Source organism: Muscardinus avellanarius (assembly GCF_963383645.1).
Source record: "Muscardinus avellanarius genome assembly, chromosome: 2".
NCBI classification, from domain to species: domain Eukaryota; kingdom Metazoa; phylum Chordata; class Mammalia; order Rodentia; family Gliridae; genus Muscardinus; species Muscardinus avellanarius.
In genome coordinates this window covers 28977023-28993317 of record NC_137787.1, presented here as the reverse complement: position 1 = coordinate 28993317, position 16295 = coordinate 28977023, and the positions used below count along the sequence as shown (strand labels likewise).

Below are 16295 nucleotides of genomic sequence, written 5' to 3'. Positions count from 1 at the left end.
TTAGATAAAATTTCAATTCTAACTTCAGCTGTAAGGAAGACTCTTACAATTCAATTTTTCTATAACCTTCATTACTAATCAATATTACATGGCCTGAACAGCTTCAGCAATTCCATGGGAGCTGAGACTAGCTTTGAGACTGTAAGTTATATATCTACAAAAGCTAAAGCCGTGATCATGGTCATAATGAAAAGATAGCCTGACTGGTGAGCTGATATAGCAGGATAACGTAAGGAAAACTAAGATGTTGGTTTCGTTTTATCAGTGCGATCGCAGATCTCCACTATCACGGTAGCAACCTTCAATACCACGTTGGCATCTTTCAACGTAGGCTACGCAGACTTTTTCAGTGAGCACATGAGGAAGCTCTGCAACCAGGTTCCTATCCCAGAGATGCCACACGAACCCCTGGCATGTGCAAACCTTCCCCGGAGCCTCACCGACTCCTGCATAAACTACAGCTACCTGGAAGATGCGGAACATATTGACGGAACCAACAACTTTGTCCACAAGAATGGCATGCTGGATCTCTCTGTAAGGAGCAGGACTTTTTCTTAAAAAGGCTTGAAAAGTACTGATTCTTTAGTCCAATTTGTACAAGGTTGGGTAAAAGGGGCATCAAGAGTATTGACCCTTAAAATGAAAAGGCTGCTCATGTAAGGAATTTCACAAATGTGCCAACCATCATGGGTAGATGCACCTTTTGTTTTTTCCTAAGCATTGTATTAGATTCTATCTGATCTCAAAATATTTTTATGACCCCAAACATTAATGAATCTTAATATATTATATGTATACTCACATACATATACATAAACATATGTGAATGTTTGTTAGGCCTCCTTTTTTCTAGAATGAGAACAAGAAATTCACTTATTTTATTTCTTTTTTTTTTTTGTGTGGTACTGGGGATAGAACCCAGGGGCATTGTACTTCCTAGCTACACTCCCAGCCCTATGTTTTAGTCTTTTTATTTTTGAAACAGGGTCTCACTGAGATGAGAAGGGCCTCACTAAGTAGCTGAAGCTGCCTGTGAACTATGATCCTCTGGTCTCTGCCTCCTGAATGTTGGGATTACAAGTGTGCGCCACCACACCCGGCTTTTATTTTCTTTTATTGTAGAAGAAACAAGACTATAAACCTCCTGTGCAGCCAGAAATAATGAACAGAAGTCCTCAAAAGACTTAAGCTTACACTCTCAAGAATGCCTGTCTTGAGTATAGTTATTAGCAAATGAAAGGGTTGTTATATTTTACAGTTATATTTCACAAACATTATTGTTGCACATTAGGGAATCTGGCTTAGCAAGTGATTTAAAATATTAAAATCAATAAAGGGTCATAATTTATACATGCAAATATTATGCATTAAAATTGAAGGGTAAGTAATGAAACAAATGTAAATGAGCAAATGCTCCTCTATTATGAACATGAATAAGTCATTGTTAGATCATTCATTATTTGTGGAAAGTAAAATGCAAAGGATTAAAACACCTTGACTTTAAAAAATCACTTGAACATGTTTCCATTTGGGTAAGTAATTATTCCCCCATGAACTCACTAGGCTTTAGCATCTCTATTAACCGTCTAGATCATGACAAGTTTCAGAAGACTTAAGGGGGAGTAATACATGTTTTTAATTATTTTGGTGATTTAATACTTACTACTCTGTATTAAGTATATATACAAGATTTCAATGCACCTTAGATTTAAAAAATATCTGAAAATTTTCAAAATTATTTATGCCCAAGTGTATAGCACAGCCAAAGGAAATGGATTAAACATAATAACCAAATTGGCTATTGAGTTGACTTAATTGTACCATTGGACCTTTGTCTTCCTCAGGTGGTTCTGAAGGCTGTTTATCTTGTCCTTAATCATGACATCAGCTCTCGCATCTGTGATGTGGCACTAAACATTGTGGAATGCTTGCTTCAACTCGGTGTAGTCCCCTGCATAGAAAAGAACAGAAAGAAGAGCGAAAATAAGGAAAATCAAACTGTGGAAAAGAGAGCAAGCGAAGGAACTTTCCAGTTCAAAGGAATATCTGGAAGTTCCAGCTGTGGATTTGGGGGCCCTTCAGTTAGTGGAGCTGGAGATGGAGGAGGAGAAGAGGAAGGAGGTGGAGATGGAGGCGGTGGAGGAGGTGACGGAGGAGGAGGTGGAGGAGGTGGAGGTGGCCCTTATGAGAAGAATGATAAGAACCAAGAGAAGGTATGAATGAACTATGTTCTGTTCTGTGTCCTCATGAAACATTGCCCCAAACTCCTTTCAGGTGCTCGCTGGCCAGTAATTTATTGACTTAGAACAGAAACTAGTCACTGGAGCAAGTAAGTGATGAGTACAGACTCTTCATCAGGGTCTCAGCAGATGGGAGTAGAAACAGATGAGACTCTGTTTTAAGTCTCAACCCATTGTCCTCCTTGCTATGTTAGAAAAAATTCTCTGATCACATTATTTCTAAAGTAGAACATCTCCAATACATTCTGTCACCATAATTCTCAGTCTGCCATCTGTTTTTCAAGGCTTTCAGGCTCTAACCTAACTGAGTAGCATCTTAGTTTGCTCATAACAGAATGCTGAATGACCTAATCAACAGGAACTTACTCTTCACAGTTCTGGAGGCTAGAAAGTCCAAGGTCAAGTGCCTGTCCAGAGTACAGTTCTTAGCAAAGTAATTGGTTTAATTCCAAGGACTCTTCCCTTGGCTTGCAAGTGACTACCATCTTTGTGTGTGCTCTCATCATTTTGTGGTACCTTGTTTGTCTATTTGCATAGAGACAGAGAGCTCTAGTGTCTTTTATATGACCTAATCCCTATGGACCTTAGGCCCCAATATCTGACTTCACTTATTTTTATGTATGGTGCCTTGTGGTCTCACATCACAATGTATTCAGAGTCATAGTGACAGACATGCACACAGAACTTGGTGAGCTCCCCCACTCAGCTCCCTCCCCATACCATCCCCTTCCCCACACAAGAGAAGGAGATTGGCATTGGTATTCTTACGTATGTACACGAGGTCAGTGAAAGTGTTTCCTTCATTAAATCCCTCACTGACTTCACTTAATTTTAATTACCTCCCAAAAGGCCCATCTGCAAATATAATCAGATTGGAAGTTAAGGCTTCAACATATGAATTTGGAGAGGACAAAAGCATCTAGTCCATAATAAGCAGCATAGTATTTCTTCAATATAAAGTTTTTCCTTATGAGTTAGGTAACAGATATTTGGCAGCCAACCCCAACCACAGTTACTGGGGAAGCAGGAGGAGAATTTGGCTGGAGTAGTTGTGGACTTACTTCACGTTGGTCTGACACAGGCATACCTCTCCTTCTCAGTCCTCTCGTGTCTCAGTGTGTCACATCTCAGAGATTTTCACCTTCTTATCATCGATTGTTTCTGAATTTTATTCCCTCTGCCTTGGCAACATCTGGTTATGATCTCTGCACTTCACATCAAGAAATCATTTTCTTCTTCAATTTGAGCTTTAAGTAAAATTATTGTGGTTTAAATTCACATAATTTACACTGATTTCAATTTGAGGTTGTAGCTTAAATGCACATGAATTACACTGATTTTAATTTGAGGTTGTATCTGGAAAATGCTATTGAGAAATTAAAATCAACAACAGATCTGAATCTCTACCAGGTAACAATCTACATATTATGTCAAGTGTTTACAAGTATAAGGTTTTACTGTATGGAATTCTGCCATCCATATATAATATAATAACTATAAACTGTCTATTTTTATGGATCATCTGATATTTACATCTGAATAAGGGTTTCAGTATTCTTTCCTCTTTAATAATTTCTTCTCTATTTCCTGTCCTACTTGGTGCATAATTAATGTGCACTTATCATCTATGCTTGTTCATTTCATGAATTACATATATCTTCCCTATATTAGTGGAATCTGATACAAGTATTCCCACTCCAATATTCATTAGTTCCTTAGCCTTATCTTTAGAACTTTTTATTCTGCCTTAATCATATATTTTATCTAGATATTATCCTAGATACTATAACCTGATGTTATCTATGTTACTTGACCCAAATTATCACTTTTGATGTATATGAGGCATTTTTAATGTGGTATTTAAAACAGCAACCAAAATGTTAGTGTACTGCAGTTAGTTCTCAAAAATAATGTTGTTTTTAGTAAAAAGAATTTACATAAAAAGCCTGATGGTAGGTCAGCTGCATTGTGTTTGTGATTCACAAAATTCTGTTCTGCCCTAAAACCATCTGTTATTTTCAGTGTAATCTGAAAGTTATCTAATTTTGCAATCTAGTAATATCAGAAGCATGAGGAATTGATTAAGACAGAAAGGAAAAGAAGATATTTCTATTTTTATATTGGCCACTAAGTTATACTGAGAACTTTAAGTTAAGTGTTATTTAATGTCTCTGATTTTTGTCTGTAGCTTGATACCTCATTCTAAATGTTTTCTACAAAAGCAATCTAAATTCTAAGGATATCTGAAGGCCTAAAGAAATTTAACCCCAAAAAGATAATTACAAAAAGCTATTGAACTTTTAAAGGGACATAGAATCATTTAAAAATTAGATGTAAACCAATCTTCCAGATGAGTCCTTGCTCAGGGTGATCTTTTCGGAGTCAATATTGCATATGACTGTATTGTCCCTGTAGTACCCACAGGCCCTGGACTGTGGGGGCCAGTGAGGACTGAAATCCAGTGATAACTCTGCTCACAGAGCTGCTCACCCATAGACTTGTTTAGTTCATCAACTAAGAAAGGTGTCTTGCCTAACTTGCATAAAGTACCCCAGAGTATGGTAGTTCTCCACACCTAGAAATAATATTTGTTTTGTTTTAATTTTGGAACTTAAATATTTTCACTTATTTGATTCTTACAACATCTCTGTGGGATAGCTATCACTATTATTATTATTATTATTATTATTATTATTAATAATAATTAATTATTGTGGTACTAAGGATGGAGCCTAGGGGCTTTCTCCCTCGAGCTACACCCCCAACCCTATTTTTATTCTTTATTTTGAAACAGGGTCTCACTGAGTTTCAAAGGGCCTCAGTAAGTAGCTGAGGCTGTCCGTGAACTGGGATCCTCCTGTCTTAACCTCCCAATCATCATCATCATCATCATCATCATCATCATCATCACCATCCCCATTTTGTAGGACCCCCATTGTTTAAGTAGCTTTCCCAAGGTTGCATAATTAATAAATGTTGAGGCTTACATTTAATCTAAAATAGAAATGACTCCTTAATTGGTAAATATTTAATCAGAGAGGAAGCTCTAGAGCTGGACTTAAAAGAGGACATTTGCCACACTTCCTCCTCCCTACCAGTAGTTGCCCTTCCTATTTCCTAGGTTTACTGTGTAGAGCAAATGAAATGATGGATTCCAGTTGTTCTACAACCTGTCACATAACCAGGTTGATACAGACAATTTGGGGTCACCCAGAGAAAGAGTACTCCAAGCTAAGTAGAAGTAAAAAAGCTGGGAGTTACCTAGACATTGCCATCTGACTTTCCTAATATCGTGCAGTTGTTCCTCCTTTTCTTGTCTCCCCCCACCCCATACTGGGGATGTACAGGGGCATTCTACCTCCAAGTTACTGGGGTGTTTAATTCACAGGGGAGGAAGCTAAAACACAAAGAGATAAGTTAACTAACATGTTACTTAGTCTTTTAATTAACTTATCTAACATCATATGCAATTAAGGACCCAACGCTGGTATCCCAGGTTCAAAACACGTGTGCTAATGTCAGAATGTAGCTCAGAATGTAGCTGGCTGAAGCTTCCTAAGGATCATGGTTCTTCCTCACTGAGCTCAGCACCATGCCTTAGCAACAGCTTCCTTATGCTTCTTTGGAGATAATTCAAGGAAGTTCCTTTTTTGGAAGCCACGTTCTCTGCTCACAGCAAGCATTAAAAGGGACAGAAAAGTGGATGATAATGATTCTCATAATTTATCTCGAGGGCTTCCAATTTAGCCTCAAGGGGAGATCAAGCTGAATGTTTATAAAGTTTCATGTAGTCTGACTTGGCTTGTGCTTGTGCATTATATAACACAGGGAAACTATACAATTAGAAAAATTCTTCCAAAATGTCAGAAATTGCTGTGAGATTTCAAAGTTCCATATTTTAATCAGTCCAGGAATTTAGCAGTCATTCTTGATTGGTGGTACTATCAGAAGCTGCAGATGAGGACAGTTTCTAAAAAAAATCTATTTGCCTTAATCAGGGATAGTTCCTAGAGTGGGAGCTGGTCTGATAATAGCTGTCAAGGATATAAAGAATGTCCTTCTTTTTTTTTTAATTCATGAACTGGATTTTAGAAAAGTGAGTTTGCTTGTTGAGCCCTTGACAATTGTATTTCACCAATCACAGATGACCACCAGAAAACACAGTAGATTTTATTTGATAAAAAAAAATAGAAGCTGAATAGCAAAAGAAGTGGCAAAGTAAAGAAACTTCCCTTTGTTTCTTGATCATGGTCCTAGGATGAAAGTACACCTGTCAGCACCCATAGGCTTGCTCTCACCATGCTCATCAAAATAGTCAAATCTCTGGGATGTGCCTATGGTTGTGGAGAAGGACATCGAGGGATCTCTGGAGATCGTCTGAGACACCAGGTATTCCGAGAGAATGTAAGAGAATTAAAGTAGATTCCATTTCCTCTTCTTTCCCCCACCCTCCCATTGAGGAATGAGTCCTTTGGCAATGAGGGTCAGTGTTGGCTGAAAAATAGTGTATTTCATAGAGTGATTAATGCTGTCTTGAGGTGGGAAGATCCCCACAAGATATCTCAAGACATCTAAAACTCAGACAAGTTCAATTTGGAAAACACTTGTGCCCCCTGCCTAGATCGGACCAACAAACAGTTGGCAAAAGGGTATATGATTGGAATGTGTGAATATCAGTTTGAAAGAACTTCGCACAGATAAATATATTTAGCAAGCTTCTGATGACCTATGACAAATGACTCCTTTAATCATCTGTCTGGGTACTGTAGAAGCATATTTTATATTAGAAAAAGGGGTCAAAGTGTAGGATTTAGTTTATTGTTCTCACTCACATATGTAAAATGGCCCTTATTGGGACAAAACAGGACTATCAAAGTAGCCAGTAGTTCTCTGGCTGCTTTGCTTGAGAATGAATCTCAAGTTCGAGACATTTGAGATCATGTCCTTTTGAACTGTGTGAAACTTGAAACTCTGCATTTGGGCTTGCCAAGGGTGATTCTGTAATGGAACATGGCCTTGTTCCAGCTCGTTTTCAGTTGCCTTCATGGACTGTGACGAGTTTTCTCTGACATGAGCAATATCCCTTCTCCATAGCATCCTGAGCTAGGATGGCTGCCTCATGTGTATAAATCAAAATTGTAAGAAAATACTCTCTTCAAAATAAGGTTTTGGTGCACATTGAGTCTAAGAACCCTTTTGGCACAACTTGACAGAGTTTTAGGATTGTGGCAAAATCTAATGCCAGCCCAGTTTTGCCTGGTGTTAGGTTTTGCTATGAGGTGTTCACACAGTGTTAGCATGCTGAGTTCTGGCTTAATACATCATCCATCTAGTTATCCATCTACCTTTGTTTTGTACTGTTATGTTGTATTATTTTAGTTTATTATGTCTATATTTCAAAGTAATTAACTTCTAAATTCTAAAATGCAAACATTTTGGCCAAGATCTATATTTTTGAGAACAAACATAAAACAATCGGGATGTGAGGGCAATCTGGCTGTGACATCTGTCACCCCATTGATCACAAGGGTTGATTCGGCTGATCTGGCTGGCTAGGTGGGTGCCCTCTTACTCCCTCACCACTCCATGTTTGTCCCTCCCAAAGCTGCATGCTCGGTTGAAGAAAATGGCCTTCCCCGAAAAGAGGAGGACTGGTCTTCGGTCAAGGGTATACAAGTAGCTGCGGTCCCCTGCTAGAACCTCCAAACGAGCTATCAAGGAGAGCTTTTCCATTTATAGGAGAACTTAGGGTAGTCAAGCTTCCAAGTCTTCAGACACATTCAAATGAGGCTCAGCACATGGCAGTCTGCCTTTCTTTAAAATAAAATGAAAAAAAATTAAAATATAAAACAATCGAAGCAATCATTTATAAGGCAGCAGAAAGCTTACATTGCCACCATCTTTGCACACATATATGTGATTTTTTTATCTTTGCTTTTGAGTTCTATCACAGTATGAATAAAGGCATTCATGTCTAAATTAATCTCATAATTCCTAATGCAGAAGACCAACTTCATGGAATGAATTGCTAAAACATAAGAAGTGGTATGCTCTAGTTAGGAGTAAAAACTAGTTCTTACAATTGTATCCTGTCTCTCTGGATTCAGAGAGACTAGAGCTCATTGAATTAGAAGAGAAACTATTGCTATTGCTTGTCCACCATACTTTCTACCCCAAAAGTACTGAGTGCTTCCATGAGTCACTCCAGCCATTTTTTTTTTTTTGTCTACCTGGCTTCATAACTTAATTTATGGCCCAATTTTTCCATTCTTGTGTTCCTATTCTATAGTCATTATAAAGATCATATTTCTTATCTACCTATGTTCAGTAAACACATTGTATCAAGGATATAAATTACAGAAAATTTCCCTGAAAAATGTCTGATTTGAGAAGCTAGCTATTTCCAGATTTCTCTACCATTGCATTTTCAGAAGTTACTAGCTCTTTAAAAAATTAAAAATATTTCTCACTTTTACAAGACTGTGTCTTCTATAGTGCTTTGTTTTATTTTGTTTTAGAAATAGAAGATTCATGATATCCATTAAAATGCCTAGCAATCCCATTACATAATCCTTTTATATTCCTTAGAATATTAATATAATCATTATCTATAGGTCCCAAGTTATTGAAAAGGAATTTAGTTTTCAACAGTCTTACATCTCTTGAAGAAGTTTAAGATAGTCACTCAGCATCAAAATACTTAAAGCTTGAGAATCTTATTCTTGCTTAAATTAAGCTTCCTATTGAACTCATATAGACCATATACATGGTCTTAGAGCCTGCAAATAGTTGATTTGGTATGTCTTTTGGGTTTACTTTATAGAGAACATGGAATACTTACAAAGAACATGAACTTCAGGATTTTCCAACTCAAAATTTTAGAAATACTTTATTTATATTACAGTGAAGAACATGACAAATTCTTTATGAAATTATAGTTGCAGAGTGTATTTTATCTGTTTTGTGAATTATTTTTATAACAGGCAGTGCATATTTTGTAAAAACCAAATAAAAATAAATAAACCTCTAGAACTGGAAGCTCGTAAGTTTTCTCTGAGTAAACACAAAAGTCAGTCACAAAGCAGAACTTGAGAAGGAGGCCAAGGGAGGGAATAGAATGGGACTTAGGGAAGGATGAAATGTATGATGTGTGCATGTATGCCTCTACCATTCTGTACCTCATAATGATATATGATTACAGTGCACCAATAAATTGTTAAAAAATAAAAATACTTAATTTTAAATCTTCTAGTTCATAGTAAATAAAAAAGTAAAAAATCAGTCCATCTCATTGTCATGCAGATAGAGAGATGGCAACAAGGTCAAACCAAGAAAACTGTAGCTAATTCCAAGTTTCATCCTTTTATACTTTATTTCTTATCAAGCTTTCCCAAGTATCTTTCCCTGGACTTTGATTTGCTCATATGATAATGTGATTTAAGTTCTCTTCTGGGTCACCATTACATGCCCACCAATAAGATTCCAATTTTTAGAAATTACCTCCCTAATCTGATGTGTATGCTCTGCCTGACTGTACAAAGGTCTTCATCCTCAAATAAGGTAGCCCTCCCCCAGCTACACCCTTTCTGGATCCTTTCCTTTTTACTTCAACCCAAGCTCTGTCATTTCCCCATTTCACTCCATTGCTATGATTGTTATGAACTTTCTTATATCTCTTTTGTTCAGATGTAGTCTTCTTCAAGGTTCCAATCAATCTCTCTTGTCCATCATCTTAAATCCTTTTTGGAAGTGGGTGCTATCTAAATAAATTTCCTCAAAAATATCATTGACTACTAATGATAGTATATGGTTATTTACCATAGGAGAAATAACTATAGATTAGAGGGCAAGACCCTTAATTCTAGTTTTTAAGCCTCTAGTTTGAGCTGAGGAAATTGCGGTGTCAACTAGGATAAAGTCCTTTATTTCTTTGAGCCTCTATTTCCTCAACTATAATACAGAAATACTCAGCAAACTATAGAGACAGATTAATAGTCAAAAGGGATTCACTCACATATAAGAAATACTTTTTAGACAGCAAACACCCACACAAATGAGATGCTTCTTTTGATAGCAGGAGAGGGCTAGATGGCCTCCTAATGCCCCCAGGCAGTGTCAGAGCTTTTTGTCTGCTGCCTTCTGTAGCCAATGATTGTGACTTATTTGCTTCTGATTATGAGAATCTTTCCCTTTTTCTTTGCCAGTGGCAAAATTATTTGCTGGATCATATATTAATACTTTGAGTAGCTGGACCTAGCCAGCCAATGGTCACTTTCTTTTCATATCCTTGGTACCAACTTACATTTAAATGCCATACTTTCATATTCAAGTGCAGACACATTTATGTGAACTGGGTTTTATTTTATGCCTCTCATATGTTTCCAGGACCCTTTCTCCTGGCCATGTAAAAGGAGGCTCTGTACCCACTTCCTGCTACTTCTCTCTCTCCCCCTCCATTAACCTTCTTGATTTCAAAGTGGCTGGCCATGGGAGTGGAGTGCTTCTTTTCATTGTTCAAAGTGCAGTGTAAGTGTTTGTACGAGTGCATTGCAAATTCTATTACTTACCTAAATTTTATACTTTGAGTTGTTTTCATTCAGATCTTAAAGTCATGATCTTGGCGAAAATACAGAACTCCTCCTGAGATCAGCATTAGACTTTAACTTTGGGGTCTTCCCAAGGAGTGGTTATTCTTTTGTATTTTTTGTGGTGCTGGGGATGAAATCCAGAGGCTTTCTATCTCTGGGCTACACTTCCAGACCTACTTTATATTTTATTTGCAAACAGGGTCTTACTAAGATACTGAGAGCCTCACTAAGTAGCTGAGGCTGGCTTTGAACCTGCACCATCCTTCTGTCTCAGCCTCCCAAGTACTGGGATTACAAGCATGTGCCATCACACCTGGCTCAGGAATGGTTCTTCTTAATGTCCAGTCTGCCCCGTCCGTCTCATCTCACTCCTCATTCAAGATAAGAGAGGCCTGAAGGGTCAAGCGGGGATAGAGAGAAGTCTTCACCTTCTGAAGGCTTCTGTCTCAGGCAAACGGCATCTGTAGCTTAAGCTGGTACTTGTGACTTTTTCACTTTTCTTCCTTCATTGCAGGTCCAGAACTGCCTCACTAAGCTATACAAGCTAGATAAGATGCAGTTCCGACAGACCATGAGGGACTATGTGAACAAGGACTCTCTCAATAATGTAGTGGACTTCTTGCATGCTTTGCTAGGATTTTGTATGGAGCCAGTCACTGACAGTAAGTAAAGCTGCGCTGAGTTCTAGGAGAAATCGTTGCAAGACAAAGCAGGTAGTGCTGAAAAGAAGGGAACAGAATTTAGAGAAAAAATATAAATGTGCATGCATGTGTGTGTGTGTGTGTGTGTGTGTGTGTGTGTGCCTTATCATAGATTATAAACAAGAGAATCTTGCACATCATCTTTAATGATAGTCGCCCTCATAGGATAACTTACCTCTGTGAATGGGAATTTGGTAAAGCCTGCAACATCCTCACCTTATAGCCCATCAAACTTTATACTACCACTCACCGCACTCCCATCTCTCATGTGACCTTCTCTTATTGACAACTGAGGCAGCCTTCAAGAGACAGGGAATATATTTATAAGTTCAACAAATGTGAAATATGTATTTATAATGTGCCAGGAGCAACACTTGGCAATTTTTCCCAAAAATAAGACAGGAATGAAAAAAAAAATGTGATTGCAATATGCAAAGTCCTACTTGACCTACACATATACATATACAGACAGACTTAGTTTTTTAAAACAACAAATGGATCTAGCCCCCAACTACTTACATTCATAAGAGACTGAATGCCTCCAATAATTTGAATTCAAAGACAGTAATGAACCAAAAGCTATTTAGCTTAGTAAAATACACATTTTGATTAAAGTCTACTAAGTAGCATTTTATTGTTCATATTATAAATGAATGATAGTAGTTGACTAGTTGATAATGAAGACATATTTGATGGATTTAGAAGTAATTTTTCTTCTTGTATCTCAGGATTTATTGTTTATCACAGTAAAAGAAAATAATGCTGTTCTATAAAACCTTTGAAATGATAAGTGTTACCAGTCTCTTAGTGTTACTAGCAGCTGGGTTTACCACTTTGCACTACCATGCCCAGTTTATCAGAGGCATTTTAAGCCAAGCATATTATAAATTTAAGAAAAGATACAGTAAATAAGGATTGTAGTTGAGCTCTTCAAGAGAAATTTTTGATTACCAGCTAACATGTTTTCTTTTTAAAGCCATTTCAGATAGAGACTATAAGCATAGACTAAGATTTTTATTTCAGTAATGTGAAATCTAGAGATAATCTATTAATTGGCACAGCCAGTAGAGGTTGGCCAAAAAAAAAAAAAAAAAACAAAGTTGTATTCCCTTTTAGTTGGTATGTCCTTTCTGGGACTCTTGAGATGCAGATGGCTAACAATGAATCAGCCAGACCAATACAAGTCCCAACTGGTCAGTGTTAGCGCTACTGCTGGTCTTCCCATAGCTTCCGGGTGGCTCACAGGCCATGAGCAATGCTCTGGCAAGGTCACAGAATACCTGTATGTTCCCTATGGAAGATGCATTAATATGCAGAAAAGTGGCACAAAATACTATGCAGGCTGATGGTCTCAGTTCAATGGCATTTCCCGCATGCATGAGTTAAAAGGAGGTAGTTCTAAGGGCAGTTGTACATTTTCCCTTTCCATATGCCAGAGAAGCTCCTGGAAATACTCTGCAGTTGTTGGCAGGCCTCAGTTTTCTCCAGCATCTGCACAAGCACCCCACTGAGCTCTCTCTGACTCTTCTTTCTCCCTGAGCAGCTCACCTGATTGGTCCCATTTCATTCCACTTCTGACATGCTAAACAGTTTCAGCTGAGAAGCCAGCATTCCTCCCAAAAAAAGTTGAATCAAATTCAGTCTTTCTCCATTGAGGGACCATTTAGAAGATTTTTTTAGGTGTCCATCTATTTAAAAATAATCTAGCTGGGCATGGAGGTGCAAGCTTATAATCTCAGTATTTGGGAGGCTGAGACTGGAGCGTTCATGGTTTGTGGACAGCCTCAGCTACTTAGTAGGTTCTTTGCAACTCAGTGAGACCCTGTTTCAAAATAAAGAATAAAAAATAGAACTGGAGGTGTAGTTCAGAAGTTCAATGCCCCTGGGTTCAACCCCCAGTACCACCAAAAAAAAAAAAATCATCTGAAGTCAACAGGTGATCTTTTTTTCTTTGCATATATATATTTAGTGGTGGTGGTGGTACCAGGGATGAAACCCAGGGGTGTACTAAAAAGTTAGGCTGCACTCTCAGCCCTATTTTGTTTTCTATTTTGAAACAGGGTCAGATTCCTGAAAGCCTCACTAAGTTGCTGAGACTGGCCTCAAGTGTGTTATCCTCTAATCTTAGCCTTCCAAGTACTGGGATTACAGGCATACACCACCATGCCCAACTTCCTTTGCTAACATTCAATTAAAATACTCAACACATGCAGTTGGACATGTCATAGTAAAGACTGTCAAGGACACTGTGCTCAGATCTACTAGAGATTATTAACTCAAGGCTATCTTTAGCTCTTGGTTTCCATATTTTGCATGGCTCTTCACTATTTCCTGGGTACCAAACTCTTACTTCCTTGCTGCTTTTGACTGTGTAGCTTATGGGAAACATCCCCCTTAACTTGTGCCTTTGCATTTCAGACAAGGCTGGGTTTGGCAATAATTTCACTACCGTGGACAACAAATCTACAGCTCAAAACGTGGAAGGTATTATCGTCAGCGCCATGTTTAAGTCCCTCATCACGCGCTGTGCTTCAACCACACACGAGCTGCATAGCCCAGAGAACCTGGTGAGGAGCTCCCCTCTTCTTCCCACAGGACTTTTCAGCCTCTATTCTACGGAAAGTGTTCACATCTTGGCCATCAGGAAGAGAAGTTGAAGTTTCACAGTTCAAATATCCATTTCCTCCAGTGTTACTAGTAACTCCCGATGGAGCCTACTCAATACTGTTCTCCTCTCTATTCTATCAGCAGATTTGTTATCTTCCTGTTCCAGCTTGAGGTTGTGTAGTGTTTGATGAGATAGTTTCAAGATATTTTGAGCCCTTCAGAAAGAAGGTGCTAGAGTACAGCTAGTAGGTTCATGAAATATTAAAGATACTATACCAAGCATTATTTGAAAGCATCATTACTTTAAGAATTAATGCAAATATGCTGCTGAAATTGGTTTTGTTTTATTGCAGCCTATAATCTTTTAGGTACTCTTCATAAAAGATCACATTAATTAGACCACTAAAGCCACAAGTAGTGTAGGGGGAGAGCCATACTATAAAAGGTTAGTGTTTAATTGCTACCAAGGAGACTATGGCTTGGGCAACTAAATTTAGATTAAGGCTTATAAATCTGACACGAATAAATGAATTCCACTCTCCTTGAAAAGCAAAGGAGCATGTATCTCTCACCAGTACCTTAGATACTGTGACTCCTATGCAGAAATTGGCTCATTCTCACACATGGACACGCTCTGCTAATCTATTTAAATCAAGGACACTTTTTAAGCCATCTAAGTGACTGAAGTGATTCACTTGAGAGAAACAATAAAACTCTAACCCGAAGGGAATTTACTTTTGCTGATGGTCAAAGCCAACCCAACGAGGTCCCTGGACCTTTATAAAGAAGGAAGAAAAAGAGGGGAAGTACTGGGTTCTATAAAGATTAGTATCTATCTATATACATATGTAGATATGTAGATATCTATATATGGATATATCTATATATATCTATGTGAATATATGTGTATATATGCTATCTATCTACATATATATCTATATAGTGAGAGAGACCCATATATATGTGTGTGTGTTTAAAAATCCTATATATATATATATATTAAATGTTGATTGATCAGTATATTGGTTTTATTAGTCATGCATATCAGAGTCAAGTTCATGTTCAGAGGGCTACAGAATACATATTATTTACTAAAGGTATCCAGTAATATTCACCATCCTTTTAATACTCAGGTTTTGTTAGAAGTATCTAGAAGACTTAACATTTTGTCATAATAATGTAGAAAACACTAGTCTAACAAAAATATAGAAATCTCTAGTCTAATAAAATTCCAACTACCTGTTTTTTTTGCAGGCATTTCTTCAGAAGTCTTCAGAATTAAGAAAGAAAAACCTTGGGGATCCAATGGCTAGCAGTGTATATTGATGTCTCTCTAATGATACAGTCAACCTTCTCAATATGCAGCTTAGTAACCATGTTTTTTTCATGCTAAGGATGATTTCCAAGGTCCTTGGTAATGTTCTATAGGAATAACGCAGAGGAAGTATGCTGCAAGTTTTCAACACAGTAATTATCTTTGTTTATGATTCCAGGGTTTAGCTAAACCTAAGGAATTGCCTCCTTCCTCTCTCTTTATGAAAACTAATCACACAGCTGTCTTTCTCTCCCCATACTTTCTTCTTGCTTCCAAACAGGGACTGTACTGTGACATCCGTCAGCTGGTCCAGTTTATCAAGGAAGCTCATGGGAATGTCTTCAGGAGAGTGGCTCTTAGTGCTTTGCTTGATAGTGCTGACAAGTTAGCACCTGGAAAAAAGGTGGAGGAGAGTGAACAGGAACCTAAGCCTCCAGGCAGTAAAAGGTTAGAAAGCTGAGTTCTCTGAATATTAGTGGTTGCCTTATGTCAGTGTGATATTGTCTTCTACTGTACTGCCCATGGGTTCTGGACATGGTATATTTTCAGTGCAGAGATGGCGAAACTATCTCATATAAGTGGTATCACTGATGTGGTCGAGTTGCAGCTTAGAAAAATGATGAGCTTACTATTCATTTTAATACCACCTGTGTAAGATTCAGAGGTCAGCCATTCCCAAACTTTCTTGTACTTGAACATTTTTATCCAGAAGGGAAAAGCAGTTACTAATACCATATCATCCTATTCAGTGAGTGAAATTCTAAATGCCACAAAAGAAAATTTGCTATGCAGTACTGTGTTGTTTCCTCTTGCAGTTAACACATTTATTTTATAACTAGTATAT

At 37.7% G+C, this 16295-nt stretch overlaps 1 protein-coding gene across 3 annotated transcripts in view; it reads left to right on the top strand.

Annotated features, from left to right (window-relative positions):
* Window positions 1-16295, top strand: part of UNC80 (unc-80 homolog, NALCN channel complex subunit) — a gene marked incomplete at both ends in the record, with an annotated part of 220226 nt that overhangs the window by 29588 nt on the left and 174343 nt on the right. For all 3 annotated transcript variants that reach the window (XM_080689607.1, XM_080689608.1, XM_080689606.1), the window contains 6 exons: window positions 266-534; window positions 1845-2213; window positions 6498-6644; window positions 11343-11490; window positions 13948-14096; window positions 15732-15898. In XM_080689607.1, coding sequence (XP_080545733.1) covers window positions 266-534; window positions 1845-2213; window positions 6498-6644; window positions 11343-11490; window positions 13948-14096; window positions 15732-15898 — 1249 coding nt within the window. The remainder of the gene's footprint in view (window positions 1-265; window positions 535-1844; window positions 2214-6497; window positions 6645-11342; window positions 11491-13947; window positions 14097-15731; window positions 15899-16295) is intronic.